Source organism: Leptopilina heterotoma, unplaced genomic scaffold (genome assembly GCF_015476425.1).
Source record: "Leptopilina heterotoma isolate Lh14 unplaced genomic scaffold, ASM1547642v1 Lhet_105, whole genome shotgun sequence".
Taxonomy (NCBI): domain Eukaryota; kingdom Metazoa; phylum Arthropoda; class Insecta; order Hymenoptera; family Figitidae; genus Leptopilina; species Leptopilina heterotoma.
The window spans coordinates 793,071-810,067 of NW_025110819.1; the positions used below are offsets into that span (position 1 = coordinate 793,071).

General features: G+C 21.3%; 2 protein-coding genes across 2 annotated transcripts in view; both read left to right on the top strand.

The window, feature by feature from the left end:
- The first annotated feature begins 3,040 nt into the window (after positions 1-3,040).
- Positions 3,041-4,970, top strand: LOC122501636 (pupal cuticle protein C1B-like). The gene is made up of 2 exons (XM_043611254.1): positions 3,041-3,179; positions 4,398-4,970. The coding sequence occupies exons 1-2, from the start codon at positions 3,168-3,170 to the stop codon at positions 4,833-4,835; spliced, it is 450 nt and encodes a 149-aa protein (XP_043467189.1). The 5' UTR covers positions 3,041-3,167; the 3' UTR covers positions 4,836-4,970.
- Positions 4,971-7,397: 2,427 nt separating this feature from the next.
- Positions 7,398-16,997, top strand: part of LOC122501519 (ubiquitin-conjugating enzyme E2 R2) — a 40,276-nt gene continuing 30,676 nt past the window's right edge. The window contains exon 1 of the mRNA XM_043611051.1: positions 7,398-8,144. Within this exon, the coding sequence (XP_043466986.1) occupies positions 7,971-8,144 (174 nt within the window). The 5' untranslated portion in view covers positions 7,398-7,970. The remainder of the gene's footprint in view (positions 8,145-16,997) is intronic.

Consider the following 16,997-nt stretch of genomic DNA (forward strand, 5'->3'; position numbering starts at 1 on the left):
TTTCTTAAAATAATAATATAATAATTATATATAATTCTTGTAATTATATAATTATATATATAGTTCTTATAATTATGATAATTATGCAATTGGGAAATAATTATAATTATATAATTAGAATAATTATATAATTAGTGTAATTATATAATTGGAGTAATTGTGTAATAATTATATATTTTTCTAATTATATAATTACACTAATAATATAATTAGAGAAATATATAATTAAAATAATATATAATTAGAGTAATTATATAATTAGGGTAATATGTAATAAGCGTAATTATTTATAAAAAAATTTTTCCAAAAAAGAAATTAATTTAATTGCAATTAGTTTCTTGAATATTATTTTCGTCCATTAAATTAGCTTTAATTATCTTTTTTTTTGTATTAATTTTGTACTCTTTTTTTAATTTCGAAAAAGCTCGGAAACAAATTACGAATTAATTTTCTTTTGTATATTTTATTATATAATGTAATACATGTCTCAACGTTGATAATGTATTTTTTATATTTTGTACTTCTGTAAATAAATGTTTTTGTTAGCAATTGTATTAATTTTCTATTTTCTTCCTTTCTATAGTTTAAAATATGTTTTTTTTTTGCAAATAGAAAAAATTTTCCTCGCATTTTTTAAAATGTAAACTTTAATATTAAAATAAAAATTATAAGTGAATTTTGTCAGTTTGTAATTGCCCTTGATTCAGGTCAAGATTAAAATCTCAAGAGGCAAGTGTTTTGAAATCTCATTATACTTTAGTGATTTTATAATTTTTTGTAGTTATATAACGTTATAGTATTTGTCATTAAAACTTCATTGATATTTTTTATACAAAAAAAAATTAAGATTCATTTAATGAGGTCTCTACTTAATTAAAATCAATTAGTATGATTATTATTATTGTTTTTGTTATTTTTATAATCTATAATTTATTATTAATAATTTTTTTCATTACTTTATTTTTGGTTTTTTTATATTTTTCTATTTCTAACAATAAATCAAATTTTACTTTTTGCATTTTTATCCTCTCTTTGTTATTATTTTATGTTCATTACGATAATTTATACATAAATAATTTTACTGTAAATTTATGTAAAAACTATTGCTTTAAATTTATATAAAATTACTTTTTTCATTACTTTTTTTTTTGTTTCAAATAAAATTTTTTTGGTTCAAATTAAAATTTTGATTCTTTCAAATAAAATTTTTCTTGATTTGAATAAACTTCTTTTTTAGTTCAAATAAAATTTTGTTTGGTTAAAATAAAATTCTTTTGGTTCAAATAAAATTTGTCTTCTTTGAATTAAAATTTTGGTTCAAGTAAAATTTTTTTAGTTCAAATAAAATTTGGATTCATTCGAATAAAATTTGGCTTCCTTCAATTAAAATTTTGATTCAAGTAAAATTTTTTTAGTTCAAATAAAATTTAGATTAATTCGAATAAAATATGGGTTCTTTCAAATAAGATTTTGTTTTTGTTTCAAATAAAATTTTGTTTGGTTCAAATAAAATTTTGTTGCTTCAAATAAAATTTTTATTCTTTATAACAATTTTTTTTTGGTTCAAATAAAATTCTTTTTAGTTCATTTAAAATTTTTTATGTTTCAAATAAAATTTTTTTGGTTCAAATAAAATTTGGATTCGTTCAAATAAGATTTTGTTTGTTTTAAATAAAATTTTTTCTGGTTGAAATAAAATTCTTTTGGTTCAAATAAAATTTGGTTTCTTTCAAATAAAATATTTCTTGATTCAAATAAACTTCTTATTTACTTCAAATAAAATTTTGTTTTGTTAAAATAAAATTTTTTTGGTTCAAATAAAATTTGGCTTCTTTCAATTAAAATTTTGGTTAAAGTAAAATTCTTTTAGTTCAAATAAAATTTGGATTCATTCGAATAAAATATGGGTTCTTTCAAATAAAAGATTTTCTTTGTTTCAAATAAAATTTTTTTGGTTCAAATAAAATTTGGATTCTTTCAATTAAAATTTTGGTTAAAGTAAAATTCTTTTAGTTCAAATAAAATTTGGATTCATTCGAATAAAATATGGGTTCTTTCAAATAAAAGATTTTCTTTGTTTCAAATAAAATTTTTTTGGTTCAAATAAAATTTGGATTCTTTCAAATAAAATTTTTTTGCTTTAAATAAAATTTTGATTCTTTATAAAAATTTTTTTTTGTTCAAATAAAATTCTTTTTAGTTCAAATAAAATTTTGAATGCTATAAATAAAATTTTGAATGCTACAAATAAAATTTTTTTTGGTTCAAATAAAATTTGGATTCCTTCAAATAAGATTTTGTTTTAAATAAAATTCTTTTGGTTCAAATAAAATTTGGTTTCTTTCAAATAAAATGTTAGTTCTTTCAAATAAGATTTTGTTTAGTTTAAATGAAATTCTTTTGGTTCAAATAAAATTTGGTTTCTTTCAATTAAAATTTTGTTTGGTTGAAGTAAAAATTTTTTAGTAGAAATAAAATTTGGTTTCTTTCAAATAAAATTCTTTTTGGATCAAATAAAATTTTATTTGGTTGGAAAATAGTTTAGTAAGCTCTGAGACAAATATAATTTTATTTAACTCAATTAAACTATATGTTTAGTTTAAATAAAATTTTTCTCTTCTAGTCTAAAAATTATTTTCTCAACATAATTTAAAAAAAATAGTGTTTTGAATTTTCTATAGTCATTTAGAAATCCATAAATTAAAAAGATGTTATTAGTCCAAAAATATTCTAATCACCATTTATTTTAATACAATATTTTATAATAAAATCTGGGCGTGGATATTATAATTTTCGCTATACACACATAATAAACACACAAACGCACGTTTTATACCATTCTCTGGATTCTCCCACAGATTCAATATCTGGTTCAAGGTTGGTTCAAATTATCCGATTCTTGGCCGGGAAGGAACTTACAATCGGTTCTTATTTTCGAGTCATATGCGCGTATACTTCGGTTTTATTTTATTTTTTATTTTTTTGTCTTATTCTTTTTTTTATCAGCGAAAGTTTCACGATATTGGGTGTACCCGCCCCGGGCTTTTTAGCGGCCCCACCCTTTGGTCCCAACTTTTGGCGTGGCCAGGGTATAAAAGAATTCGAATTTAACAAGATCAACATAGTCAGTCAGGAACTACCAAGTCCAAGATAAAACATTTTCAAACATGTTCTCCAAGGTGGGTTCTTTCGCCAAAAATTTGCATTCAGCAAAAAAGTTCAGTTTTCTGATTGGAAAAACGTATTTTTTCCTTTTATCATAGTTTCTCTGTTATTTTTAAATTAATTTTGTATTTTTATTGCAAAAATGTATTTTTTCCCTTTTAATCATCTTTTTTTTTATTTATTCATTTCGTATTTTATTTATTATTTGATCTATTATTCGCTCCGATTCTATATTTTGATTTTTATTGTTTTTTATTATTTTTTTATTTATTTATTATTTTATTTTTTTTATTTATATATTATTTAGTTTTTTTTATATTTTAGCATCTATTATTTTTTTCTTCTATTATTTTTCTTTTTTTATTTGTTTGTTTACTATTATTATTTTTTTTTTTTAAATAAATTTTTATTCAATTTTCCTTCTTATTGCTATTTATTTTTATTACTTTAAAATTGGTTTCTTTATTTCTCTTTTTTTTACCATAACAATTTTTTTTATTATATTTCAATTTTTATTTCATTTTTTCTTTTTTATTCGTTGAGATTTAATTTTTTTTTTCATCTTATTTTTCATTTTTGCTCCACTTTCATTTTTTCTTTACCTTTTCATTCGTTGAAATTTAATGTAGTTTTTTATTTCATTTTTATTTTGCAAGCTTTATTTTATTTTTTATTTTTGTTTTTTATATTTGATTATTTTTATATTATTTCCACTTTACGCTTTCTAAATATTTTCAATTTTTATTTATTTTATGAAAATAATAAGTGTAATAACTATTTTACAAAATATAATCTGTTTTCTAATTTCATTTTAATATTCTTTTTTAAATTTTATTTCACTTTTATGATTATTATTTTATTATTTTTTTTATTTTATTCGTATTATTAATTATTCTTATTACTATTATTATTATTAGAATAAAAACTAAAAAGTAAAATTATTATTACAATTTAAAATCGTGAGGAATCGAACCCCAGACTTTTCTGTCGCCTCATACAAGCGGCGTTACCACTCAGCTACTACACACTGATTATAAATTAATTATCAATTTTTTTTTATAATTAATAATACTTTTATTCATGAATTAAAAGAATTAAAAATAATTATAATATTAATAAAAATTAAGAATAATAAAACTGTAGAGGCCAATTCAATATTTAATTAATAAATAATTATTATTGTTTGTAAAAAAATAATTGATTTACAAAAAAAAATTTGTTTTCCTCCGCAGATTACAATTGTCGCTTGCCTTTTGGCAGCTGTCAACGCTGGATTCGTTCAATATCAACCGGCAGCGTTGACATCAACTCAGGACAATATTCTACGAAGCCCAGGAAATTTAGCTCAAATTTCCACTCAAAGTAAAACAATTCAAACGCCATTCTCGAGCAGCAGCAAATCTGATATTCGCGTGAGCAATCCTGGCTATGTTGCACACACTTACGCCGCTGCCCCAATTGCCCAGACTTATGCCGCCGCTCCAGTTGCCCACACTTACGCCGCTGCACCAATTGCCCAGACTTATGCCGCTGCTCCAGTTGCCCACACCTATGCCGCTGCCCCAGTTGCCCACGCTGCGCCCGCTAGCCTCCTCGGTGTTGCCTACAGTCCAGCCGTTGCCGTCTCACACATGTCCTACAGCAGTCCAATTGGCGTCTACAGTTGGTGATTTCTCTCAAAATTATCATAATCTTACAATCTCATTACAAAAAACGAAAAAAAAATAGAAAAAAAATCAGACCACATCAATTATTGTAAATAATAAAATATAATAAAATTAAATCAGTTTATTTGAATATGTAAATAATTAGTTTTATTTTTCGAAAACCTCTTATCCAGTTTATTTATTATTATTATTATTATTATTATTATTGCAATTTTGCTTAATTAATAACTTAATTATTAATTTAAAAAGCAATTTAATTCATTAACATTAACTTTATTCGTCTTTAAATACAGTTCTTTTTTCTTTATGTCTTTTCTTTTATTTTCTTGTATTTTATTATTAATTTATTACTTTATTAACTATAAATTTTATTATTCTATAAATTTTATTTGTTAAGTAATAATTTAAATAATTAACAATAATTACAGTCGTCTTTAAATAAAGTTTATAATTACTTCTTTATTTTCTTGTATTTTATTATTAATTTACTTTTTAATTAATTTTTTTTTTATTAATAATTTCTTCTTCTTCTTCATTTTCCTTTTATTTTGCATTTTTTTGACAATAAATTAATATTACAATCAAGTAAATCCAATTTAATTATTATTGCAATTTTTCTTAATTACTATTTTAATTATTAATTAAAAAAATTAAATTAATTAATAATAACTATGTACACTGAAAAATAATTTATTTAACTCAAATAAACGATTACTTGATCATAATCAATTAAATATTTAATTGAATCAAATAATTTTTATTTGAGTCAATTAAATGGTATTTAAACCAATAATTTCAGTAGGATTTAAAACAAATGCCAATTAATTGATTAACATAAATATTATTTGATTCAAGTAAATATTTAATTGATAATAGGTCAAGTAATCAGTTATTTGAATCAAATAAACTTTTTTCAATAGCCTTCTTGAAATTCATATTTTTTTTTATTTTTCTGTATTTTATTAATAATTTATTAATTAATTTATTAAATTTTATTTATTAGTTAATAATTTAATTAATTAATAGTAATTACAGTTGTCTTTAAATATAAAGTTTATGATTTTTTTTATTTTTCTGAATTTTATTATTATCTAATTGACTTTTTAAATTAGTATTTTTCTTAATTTTCTTTTTGAAAACTTATTTATATTACAATCAAGTAATTTCAATTTATTTATTAAGACAATTTTTCTTAATTAACATTCTCAGATATCTTTTTAAATTTATTTAAACTTTTTATTAATTATTTTTATTTTTTTCTGTATTTTATTAATTAATTTATTAAACTTATTTATTAATTAATAATTTAATTAATTAATAGTAATTACAATTGTCTTTAAATATACAGTTTATAATTTTTTTTCTTTATTTTTCTGGATTTTATTATTAATTTACTTTTTTAATTAATATTTTTCTTAATTTTCCTTTCAATTTGTTTATTATTTCTTAACTTTTTTTTTTGAAAAATTATTAGTACATATTACAATCAAGTAATTTCAACTTCTTTATTATGACAATTTTTCTTAACTAACATTATCAAATATCTTTTAAAAATTATTTATTAATTAAATTTTATTATTTTTAAATTTATTAAATCATCTAAATATATTTTATAATTTTTTTCTTTATCTTTCTTCTTGTTTTATTGTTAATTTATTTTTTTTAATTAATTTTTTTCAAATTTTCTTTTAATTTTATTTATTATTTTTAAAAAATTTAATTAAAGTCGACTCTAAGTATATTTCTTCATGTTTTCTTTATTTTATTGCTAATTTATTTTTCTAATTATTTTTCTTTTCAATTTTCCTTTTTATTTTCCTAATTAACTTTATTTTTAACTTTCTCCTTTTTTCTCTTTCCTTTTTTTCTTATAATCAATTTTTTTAATTATTTTTTTTTGTATAACAAATTAATTTTTAATTACCTAATTAAACTTTAACTTAGTTGCCATAAATTAAGAAGCTTATTAATTAATAATTATAATATTAAAATATAACAAATTTATATTAATTTATTTATTGCAATAGCTTCTAATAAATAAATAATTATTAAAATTAATAAAAATAAATAAACGCTTGAAAAATAAATTAACAGATATAAATATACAATAAATAATAAAATAATATAATTTAAATTTAATAATTTAATAATATTACTTAATTATATTAATTTAATAATAAATATAATTTATCTTACGAAGCGTGTATATAAAACATATATGTTAAACTGTAAATCATTACTAAGGCGTTTGCCCCTGTTAAACATCTACCAGTCATACTTGTCAAAAAATCCGGGACGTTCGGGATTCCCACTTAATTCACACACTATTAATCACGTTTCCCACCCCCGTATTTATCATTCCTACCCAATAATCATTCAACACATTACAAATTTCTTTTATTTTTATCATAAAAATAAAATACCACATTGAATTTCAACAAAAATCTAAAAATCAACACGAGAAAAAATTGAATTTCCCGCGATTATTTAAATAGCACCTAGAACCAATTCTAATGCGCATGCGCTTCATGTAATTCTGCGCAAACGCAGAACATTAACTGACGCAGACAGATGTCAGCTGTTTTGTTACACGCATCGTGAGCTGAGTTGATCATTTCCATGAAACAGTCTGCAGCTTTGTTTCCTCTTGATTGTACTGTTTCTTTGTTTATTTCATGGAGTGATTAAAAAAATTGTGTCAACATAATTGGAAGTGTGGAAAACTCTATACAATTCGAGGTGATTCAAGATTGGGCAGTTATTTGAGGTTAGAAAGAAAAAAAATAACGCTTTATAAAAACCCATCAAAGAGAGAACATACACATATATACAACACAACACAGAGAGAGGAAAAAAAAGGCCAAAAGGAAAAGGTTGGTGTGAACAAAACATCGCGTCAAAAAGTGTCGACAAAAAGGCTTTCTTCATCATCGCAGGGGGAATAAAAAAGAGGTGTATGTGTGTTTATTTGTGTGCGTGCTCCTAAATTTCAGTGTGAAACTTATTATCAAAAAAAAAAGAAAAAGAAGTGTATTTTTCATTTCACGAGGATACTATATAGATTTCATTAAACCATTTTGTTTGCGCACTGGATAAAATACATCCGAGTGGCGTATTCCAGACAGTGAAACAAAAATAATGGCGCAGCCGAGTTCTAGCGCCGTCAGGGCTCTTGCCCTCGAATACAAAAGTCTCCAGGAGGAACCCGTCGAAGGCTTCCGCGTCAAACTTGTTAACGAGGACAACATGTTCGAGTGGGAAGTTGCAATTTTCGGACCACCAGACACTCTCTACCAAGGAGGCTATTTTAAGGTTAGTTAATTTTCTCTTTCACTTCCTTTGGGATATATGTTGTCAAGTGACGCGCCAGAGTAGCCATCCGTTTGTTTTGAATATGCTTCTGCTTTGTTTTGAGTGAATTGAATTCAATTTTTTTTCCCACAAATTCTATTATCTTTTTTGACATCTATCATATTTGGTATTTACATAATAATTGTAAGTTGTGTCAAACTGTCAAAAAGTCCTTTTCGTTTTTAAATCTACTTTCTTTACCTTTTTAACAAATTAAATAAATTAATTTAAATCTCGCTAATTTGATAAATATTCTTGCTTCGTATAAAAATTGGAAAAAAGTGATAAATTTTGAAAGAGGAAAAGAAAAATTTAATTTTTTTCCAAATTGGCTAATATTTGATTACGTATTTCTAGAGTTGTGAATGATCGACCCGCGAGAACAATCAGATATACACAATATTGTTAGTGGGGGCGAAATGAGAGAGAGGAGAAAGGGGGGGGAGAGAGGAGGGTCACACACGTGCAGCTAAAGTGTTGGCAATGCTGACAACGATGACAGCGATGCGCATGAATAAAATTCTCTACCCTAGTACTAATAGGGGTTGAAAAACAAGAGTAGATTGACGTAAAAACACAGAGGGTTCAGTGTGCAATGAAAAAATGATTTTCTTGTTTTTTACAGTTAAATTACTTTATTACACTTTGAATATCCAAAGAGAGGGAAATCAATGAGAATTTTTTTTTGTCTTCGTGGTCAAGGCAATGTCAACATTTTGTATATATGTCATACAGTTAGAAACAATTGTTTTTTAGATAAGAATCATAGTGAAGGTCAATTATTATCTTGTCAAGCATTTACAGGTTAGATTATCAATTATTAAATTGTTATAAATAATAATAATTTATCCTCACGTAAAGTTAGTTTTTTTTTATTCCAATTTTTTGTTTTATAGTTTGAATTGTTTTCAGGGTGGCCACATGTCAGTAAAGTCAGGGAAATAAATTTTTTGTCAATAAAGTCAGGGAAATGTCAGGAAAAAAATTTTTTTTGGCATGGAAATTAAGAAAATTCAGACTTTTTTCGATTAATTTTCAAAATTTGCGACTTTTTCGATTTTCTTCAAAATACTTCAAAAATACTTCAAACTTCTTCAAAATAAACAAATCTTTCAAAAATTGTTATTGAATCATTTTTTAAGATAATTGAATTTTTCAAATATATTTATAATAGAAATCTTTTTGAATAATTGAAATTTTGGACAATTTAATTGAAAATAATTAATTTTTTTAAGTATTTTGTTACAATTTTTGAAAATCAACTTTTGAATAATTTTCATTTGAAATTTTGAAAAGAATTGAATTATCAAAAATGTTAATGATGTAAATTTAAAAATGAAAACTAATGAAAATTAGCTTCTAATTTTTTTAAATTCAATATTTTAAGTATTTTTAATTACATATTTCCGAAAATTCAAATATTTACAAAAAAATAACATTTTAGAATTATTTTTAACATTTTGGAGAAAAAAATCATGTTTCAAATGTTTAATTAAAATTCATCAAGAAAATTAATTATAGTTTTTTAAATTATACAAAAATTCTTTTAAGAAATTCAATTATTTTCGAAAAATTACATTAAAATATTTTTAAAAACTAATTATACGAATTATTTTCTAATAATTTTTTAAGATTCAATTATCTTTGAACTTTTTCAAAAATTTGATTTTTTTCTTAAATTCAATTATTTTTAAAAGATTTAACCCAAATTTCAAAAACTCAATAATTTAAATTTTTCAAATGGTTTTACATTGAAAGTATTTCGAAATTTAAAGCAAATAAAATTTTATTATACAAAAATGATTGAAATTTGAAAGATTTAGTTTGAAAATTCTAAAAAAATTAGGTTTTTGAAAAATATTAATTAAAATTTTTTAAAGATATACTTGAATTCCCGAAAATATGTAATTTTAAAAAAATGAAAGAATTTTAAATGTTGTAAAATTTTATAATTAAAGAATTTAATTTTTCCATCTTTAAAATTAAATTTTAAAAGATTTTTAAATTAAATTCTTTGAAAATTTAAAGGAAGCAAAACTAAAAGTATAAAAATTCTAAAAAAATATTTGAATTTTGGAAGAATTACTGTTGCAATTTTTAGTAATAATTAAATTTCAAAAGGTTTTTCATTGAAATTATTTGAAATTTTAATTCCTGTTGAAAAATAAATAAAAATAAGTTTTTACATTTTTGTTAAACAAAAAGTATTGAAGTTTTAAATAATTTAATATAGAAATTCCGAAAAAATTGTTATTCAAATAATTAAATCTAAAGAAAAACTGTTATAGAAAAATTATATTTTTTAAAAAATGAAGAATTTTTATTAAAATTCAAAAAGAAAATATTGTAAAGTAACAATGGCAATTTATGAAAATTAAAAAATTAGTTAAATTGATGACAATCATTGGAGAAAAAATGATAGTTTTTTTCTGTCTTATCAAAGTTCCTCATTATTGATACCATTGGGATTTAATTATTATAAATTTTATAGCTTTGAGAGATACTTGTTAGCCAATTATTGTAATAAGGTGTAGATTTGTTTTCGCCTTCAAGGCAATAATAGTCGTTTGCAGTTGTTTTCAATTTCATTTTACCGAGTAGAAATATAATTCTCATTCGAACATTTTTTATCCCTTGGTTTTATTCGGATTAGGCAATAATTTACTATTTTCAAAAATAAATTTAGAATTATTTCATTTTTTCGTAGTAATTCACTTATTTATAAATTATTATTTAGTTATTCAATAATATTCAGTTATTTATAGTTTATTATTTAGTTATTTACTAATATTCAGCTATTTATAATTTATTCAGTTATTTATTAATATTCAGATCTTTATAGTTTATAATTTAGTTATTTATTATTATTCACTTATTTATAATTTATTATTTAATTTGTCATTACTGTTTAATTACACACAATTTATAATTAATTAACTATTTAAAAGTATAATTTAAAATTATTTAAATGCTAATTTAGAATTATTTAACTGTTTATAATTTATAATTATTTAATTGTTTGCAATTTATATTTTAATTTTTTGACATATTAATATTATTATTAGTATTATTTATGTAAATTTATTATTATTTCTACAATAATTATATCATTTCGTACGGAATTTTTATTTCATATCGCAATAATGTCGCCTTTTTCACACGCAGAAAAAAAATATTTACTACGAAAACACATAAGTAGTAAAATTTTTCACTCTGAAAGAAAAATGCGAAATTTCATTCATAAAAATAAATTCGAAAAAAGTACAAAAATGATGTTTAACAAATAATTAGAAACTCGCGTAAAATTCGCTTTTAATAATATAAAATTTGATTTTAATTAATTAACTTGATGGAAAGCAATTCGTATATTTATAGTTCGCTCTCTCTCTATCTCTCTTGCGAGAACGTCTGGCCTCACCTGGTGAAAGGATATAAGTTCGACAAAAAATATACATATTATACAAACACAAAAGTTACAAGTATACATATATATAAATGTCTGTGCGAAAAATCAGGCGCTGAATATTAAACCTCGTTAAATTTTCTTGTTTTGCGAAAAAAGAGAAAAAACATTTTAAAAAAAAAATAATAATGAATAATCCCAGAGAAACACTCACGAGAAAAAAAACACATTCGCGAGAGAGCAGTCAAATAGGAGAGAGGAAAGTTAATTACGTTTCATTTAGTTTTCCCCTGCTGATAAGCTTCTTGTAAATTTAATTGTCCTATTTGAAACATTATTAATTCCCGTATTATAATTTCGAAATCGAAATTTCCAATAATTTATTATGCAACAAAATGTTAATTAATATTAATTTAATTGAGATTAAAGTGAATAATAGTCGCAGTTTATTAAAAAGATGAGCTATTTGCTTTATGGTTTTTTTTCTCAAAACAAAAATTTTCCTCCATAAATTATTAACTGTTTTGGTAATTTTTGTTTTTATTTATTTTTTACTGTTAAAATTATTATCTTTTATTTTCATAATTTTTATTATTATTATTTATTATTATTATTATTATTATTATTATTATTATTATTATTATTATTATTATTATTATTATTAATTTTTTATTATTATTATCATCATCATTATTACTTTTAGTTCTCTCCAAATTTGAATTAGTAAAAATGTTTACTAATTTAAATTTAGAGAATACTATAATTTAATAAAAAATGTCCCTGAAGTTAGCGTTGAAAACTATTATTTTTTCGGATTTTATAGACGAAAATATTACTAATTTGAATTTTTTCATTCACCTAGAGAGTGAAAAAATTTTTCAAAGCACTCTTTTAATTAAAATCTTCCGAGAAAATTTTGATTCTTTTTGGTTTTGTAAAAAAAAGAACATTTTTCGACGCCAACTGCAGGGACATAATAAAAAGTAATTATTTTATTTTAACAAAAAATGAATTTAATTATTAAAATTTATATTAAATTCATTTCTTAATTTGCTAACAATTTTCTATTATAATTATTTTAATTATTTTGTTTTTTTTTTCATTTTTTCACGATTATTACAGTTATTTTTTTTTTGTTACCGTTATTATTATTAGTATACAAAATTATATACATTTTAGGAGAGAAAATAATAGCACCTTAAAAGTTCTCTAAAGAGAAGAAAACAAAAGAAAGTGGGGAAGATTGAACCTCTGTGAAAATCTCTGCAGGAATAATAATTTTAAGAGATAAAAATCTTTTCTCCCAAAGAGATTCTGCATTTTAGAAAGGTTTTAAGAACAATACTTTTATTATTTATTTGTTTTATGTTTTTTTTTATTTTGTACTATATTTTAAACGACTTTAAAAAATTAATTTCTTTTTAAATATAAATACAAATATTAATTTTGAAAACAATTTTTGAATTTTTCGTTTTTGAATATAAATATCTCGAGTTCCATATAAGATAAAGGGAAACAATTTTTTTTTAAATCATAATTATTGAATATTAGTTAATTTTTTTAAAATAAAATAATAATAATAATTAAATAAAGGATCTTTAAATATTATTTGGTCTAATGGCGTCAATTAATATTTAGAGATCCGTTATTCAATTATTATTATTTAATATATAATATAATTGACACTAATAAAATAAAAAAATTCAGAAAAAATAAAATAAATAAAAAATAAAACCTCAATAAAATAATAAATAAAATGATTAAATAAAATTTTGTTTTCGCCGCAGAAAATAATATTCTTTGTCTTAAATTATAACTAAAAACAAAGCAAGAAAAAATAAATACTTCTTAATATTGTTAGTAGTTTTTTTTTTCTCTCTTCTTTTTTCGCTATAATAATCGCTATAACATTATTAAGAAGATGATTTTCATTTTTTTTTATCCCGCGATGCTCTATTGTGAAAAAAAAGTCTTTTTTTTCGTTACTTAATCGCGAAAACTTTTCACAACTATATATACACACAGGAATATAAATGATTACGCCATATATATTATGTTTAAAGCGCGACCTTCTTCGATTTGACGGATTATGATTCGTTGTCAATGCAAGGTCTAACTGCGCCTGTTAAATCGTCAACAAATCATTACGAATTATTTAATCCTATACATTATTATACACGCGGGGAGAAAAAAAAATGATCAGAATTTTAAATGCTCTTTTTTTTGTTGTAATAATTTAAGAACGGAAAACTAGAGGTTTTTTATGGTAACAAAATAAAAAATGTATTATTTCTTCTCTATTTTTTACACGAGGCAATAAATTTTATAAATTCTAATATTTCTGTAAGTTTCTCAACATTTAAATAATGAACCATAATTGTTGGTTCAAGTATACAATTTATTTGATTTTTAACAAAAAATTATTTGATACAAGTAAATATTTATTTGATAATGGACAAGTATAATCGAATAAAGTAAAAAATATTTTTCATTCAGAGCCAATTAGACTTTTTATTTGTTTCAAATAAATTTGATTTGGGTTAAATAAATTTTATTTGGTTTAAATAAAATTTTATTTGCTTTAAACAAAATTTTATTTGCTTTAAACAAAATTTTATTTGTTTCAAGTAAACTTTTTCCTTCTACCGAATAAAATTTTTCTTTAAAACAAATAAATAACCTAGTTAGCTCTGAGAAAAATATAAGTTTATATTTAACCCAAATAAAATATATTTGGTTTAAATAAAATTTTTCTCTGGGGTGTATATTTACTTTTTCACCTTTTGTAACATATTTTAAGTAAAACTGCGATGGTCTTGTTGTTGTTAAATGTGGAGAGAGAGAGAATCGGAGTTTTCACTTTCTTAGAGTCGAGTTGTGGCCATTTAAGACACAACTTGAACGAGAGTGAGTTCCTTGACCTTTTCTAAATTCAACGAGAGTTTGTAATTATAGATTTTGTCAGAGACATAATGCGTGTCTATATTAATAAAATTAATATAAATCGTGTATAACTGGGAAAATAAATTTAATTTTATAATTTCAAACAATATAGAGATTTCTCAAATATTCTTTTAGTTTTTGTATTTTTTTTTCGTGCATATTTCAATTTTTTTTTTCGTCGCACTCGTGACTAGAGAATTTTTATCTTTATTATATCAGTTCGATTTTTTATTGTCCTTTTTCAAAGTACACAATTATAAATATATAATAATAGAATTTGTATTTTATTCTCTTATTTTCTATAATATAATATATAGAAAATGAGAAAATAAATTAAATTCTACTTTTTTTTCTAAATAAATTGTTTCTAATCATAACTGGAAAGTAAATTTACGCTATTATTATTTTATTTGTAATTTATTATTATTCTTATTATTTCTTATTATTATTTTTCTCATTTTTATTCTTATTATTATTATTATTATTATTATTATTATTATTATTATTATTATTATTATTATTATTATTTTTTATTATCAATTTTTATTATTATTTTTATTCTTCTTATTATTCTTATTCTTATTTTTATTATTCTTATTATTAATATTATTATTATATTTAATTATTATTTTTATTCTCATTATTCTTATTTTTATTATTCTTGTTCTTATTATTAATATTATTTTTTTTTTATTATTATTATTGTTTTTGAATTTTGCGTATGGATTATTTTTCATTTTATAAATTGAATTTATTTTTTGTCTGTATACACACAAAGTTTTCAGGTACGAAAACAGTTGAAATATAACGGCTCCTGTGTTACCTAATTTAAAATTGGTCATTGCTTTTTATGTCGTAAATTGAATACTTCTACCTCTAGCGAATAAAAGCTTTTTACCCGCGTTTCTATATGCAATCCGCTTTCTAAACCACTCTCCATATTCACCTCCCTGAACTATATATAAGTTTAAAGAAATACTGTCCATATTTTTGACAAGAAATTAAATAATCTTGAAAATAATAATATCTACCTTTAATAATAATATAATAATAGTAATAACAATAACAATAAAACCGCTGCAAAGTTAAAGCTGAAAATTTTTTTTCTACCAAAAAGAATAAAATTTGTTGTTCACCTAGTATATTTTTGGAAATTTTTATTCAAAAAAACAAACTAATATTTTCTTAATCAAAAATTTATTTGCTTCAAATAACCGATTATTAATAAAAATTTGCTTAAAAAAATATTTTAATTATGAAATCGTTGATTCTAAACGTTTTTGAATTTCACCAATGTATTTTATGAACACTTTGCTTTCTCATAAATATTTTCATTTTATTTTTGAGTTCCTGACGTCAGGCAACGTATAAGAAAAGTGAAAAATCAATTTTGAAAATTTTCGGTAAAGTATATAAAGCTTCCATGAGGAAGTAATAGAAAAAATATATTTTAAAGTAGAAAAAATATTTTAAAATAGAAAATATATTTTTAAGTATAGAAAAAGTATATATTTTAAAATAGAAAACAAAATTTTTTAAGTAGAAAAAGTGTTTGAAAATAGAAACACAATATATTTAGTTTTAACAAGAATTTCTTTGCTTCGATTGTGCCATCCTACGTAAAACTTGATTACGACAGTCGATCTTAGAAAAAAAAACAATTAGGTGCATTACACAATGAATCGAACGCAAAAGAAAATACAGTTAGAAATAATTTGGATGACTGAAATTTTCATTTTAATAAACTAAATACAATATATTTATTTAATTGCTTGTGAATATTTTTCCATCTACATAAAATGTATAAATGAAATTATTATTTATTATTAAATTTGTTAATTTATTTTTTATAATAACTTTGGTGAAGTTCATAAAAATAATAATAAAAAAATTTAGGGGAAAAGAAGAATATTTTTTTGATGATTTCTTCTTTAAAACTAGTTTTAAAACTAAAATTGTATAATTTTGAATCACGTTTAAAAAAGGTGAATAATTATAAAATTTCTAATTGTGTAATTTTGTTCTTGTTCTTTTAGTTCGAAATTTTTATATTGGCATTTTATATAAAATAATTTAGTATAAAAATATTTATATTAGTACTGAAGCAAAATTTATTGAATTCAAAATGTTCCTAAAGTCCTGAACGTTCAAATGAACGAAATTTATTTATTTCTTCTTCAAATTCAAATTTTATTGTAATAATATTGCGTCAATTTTTATAAAAGTAAATTATAAAAATCCCATAGGTTTAATTTTGTTTTTGATGATAATAATAATAATATAATTAACAACTATATTTTATGAATGTAATTAAAAATAAAAATAATTATGGCGTGAATTTAAATTATATTTTGTTGCGAAAAATTGAATATTTTTTTTTCTCAGTCTTCTATTAATGTTCTTACATGAAATGGAAGTCGTAGAAATTGAGGAAGGGATTACGGTATTAGGGTTTTTCCGAAATGAAA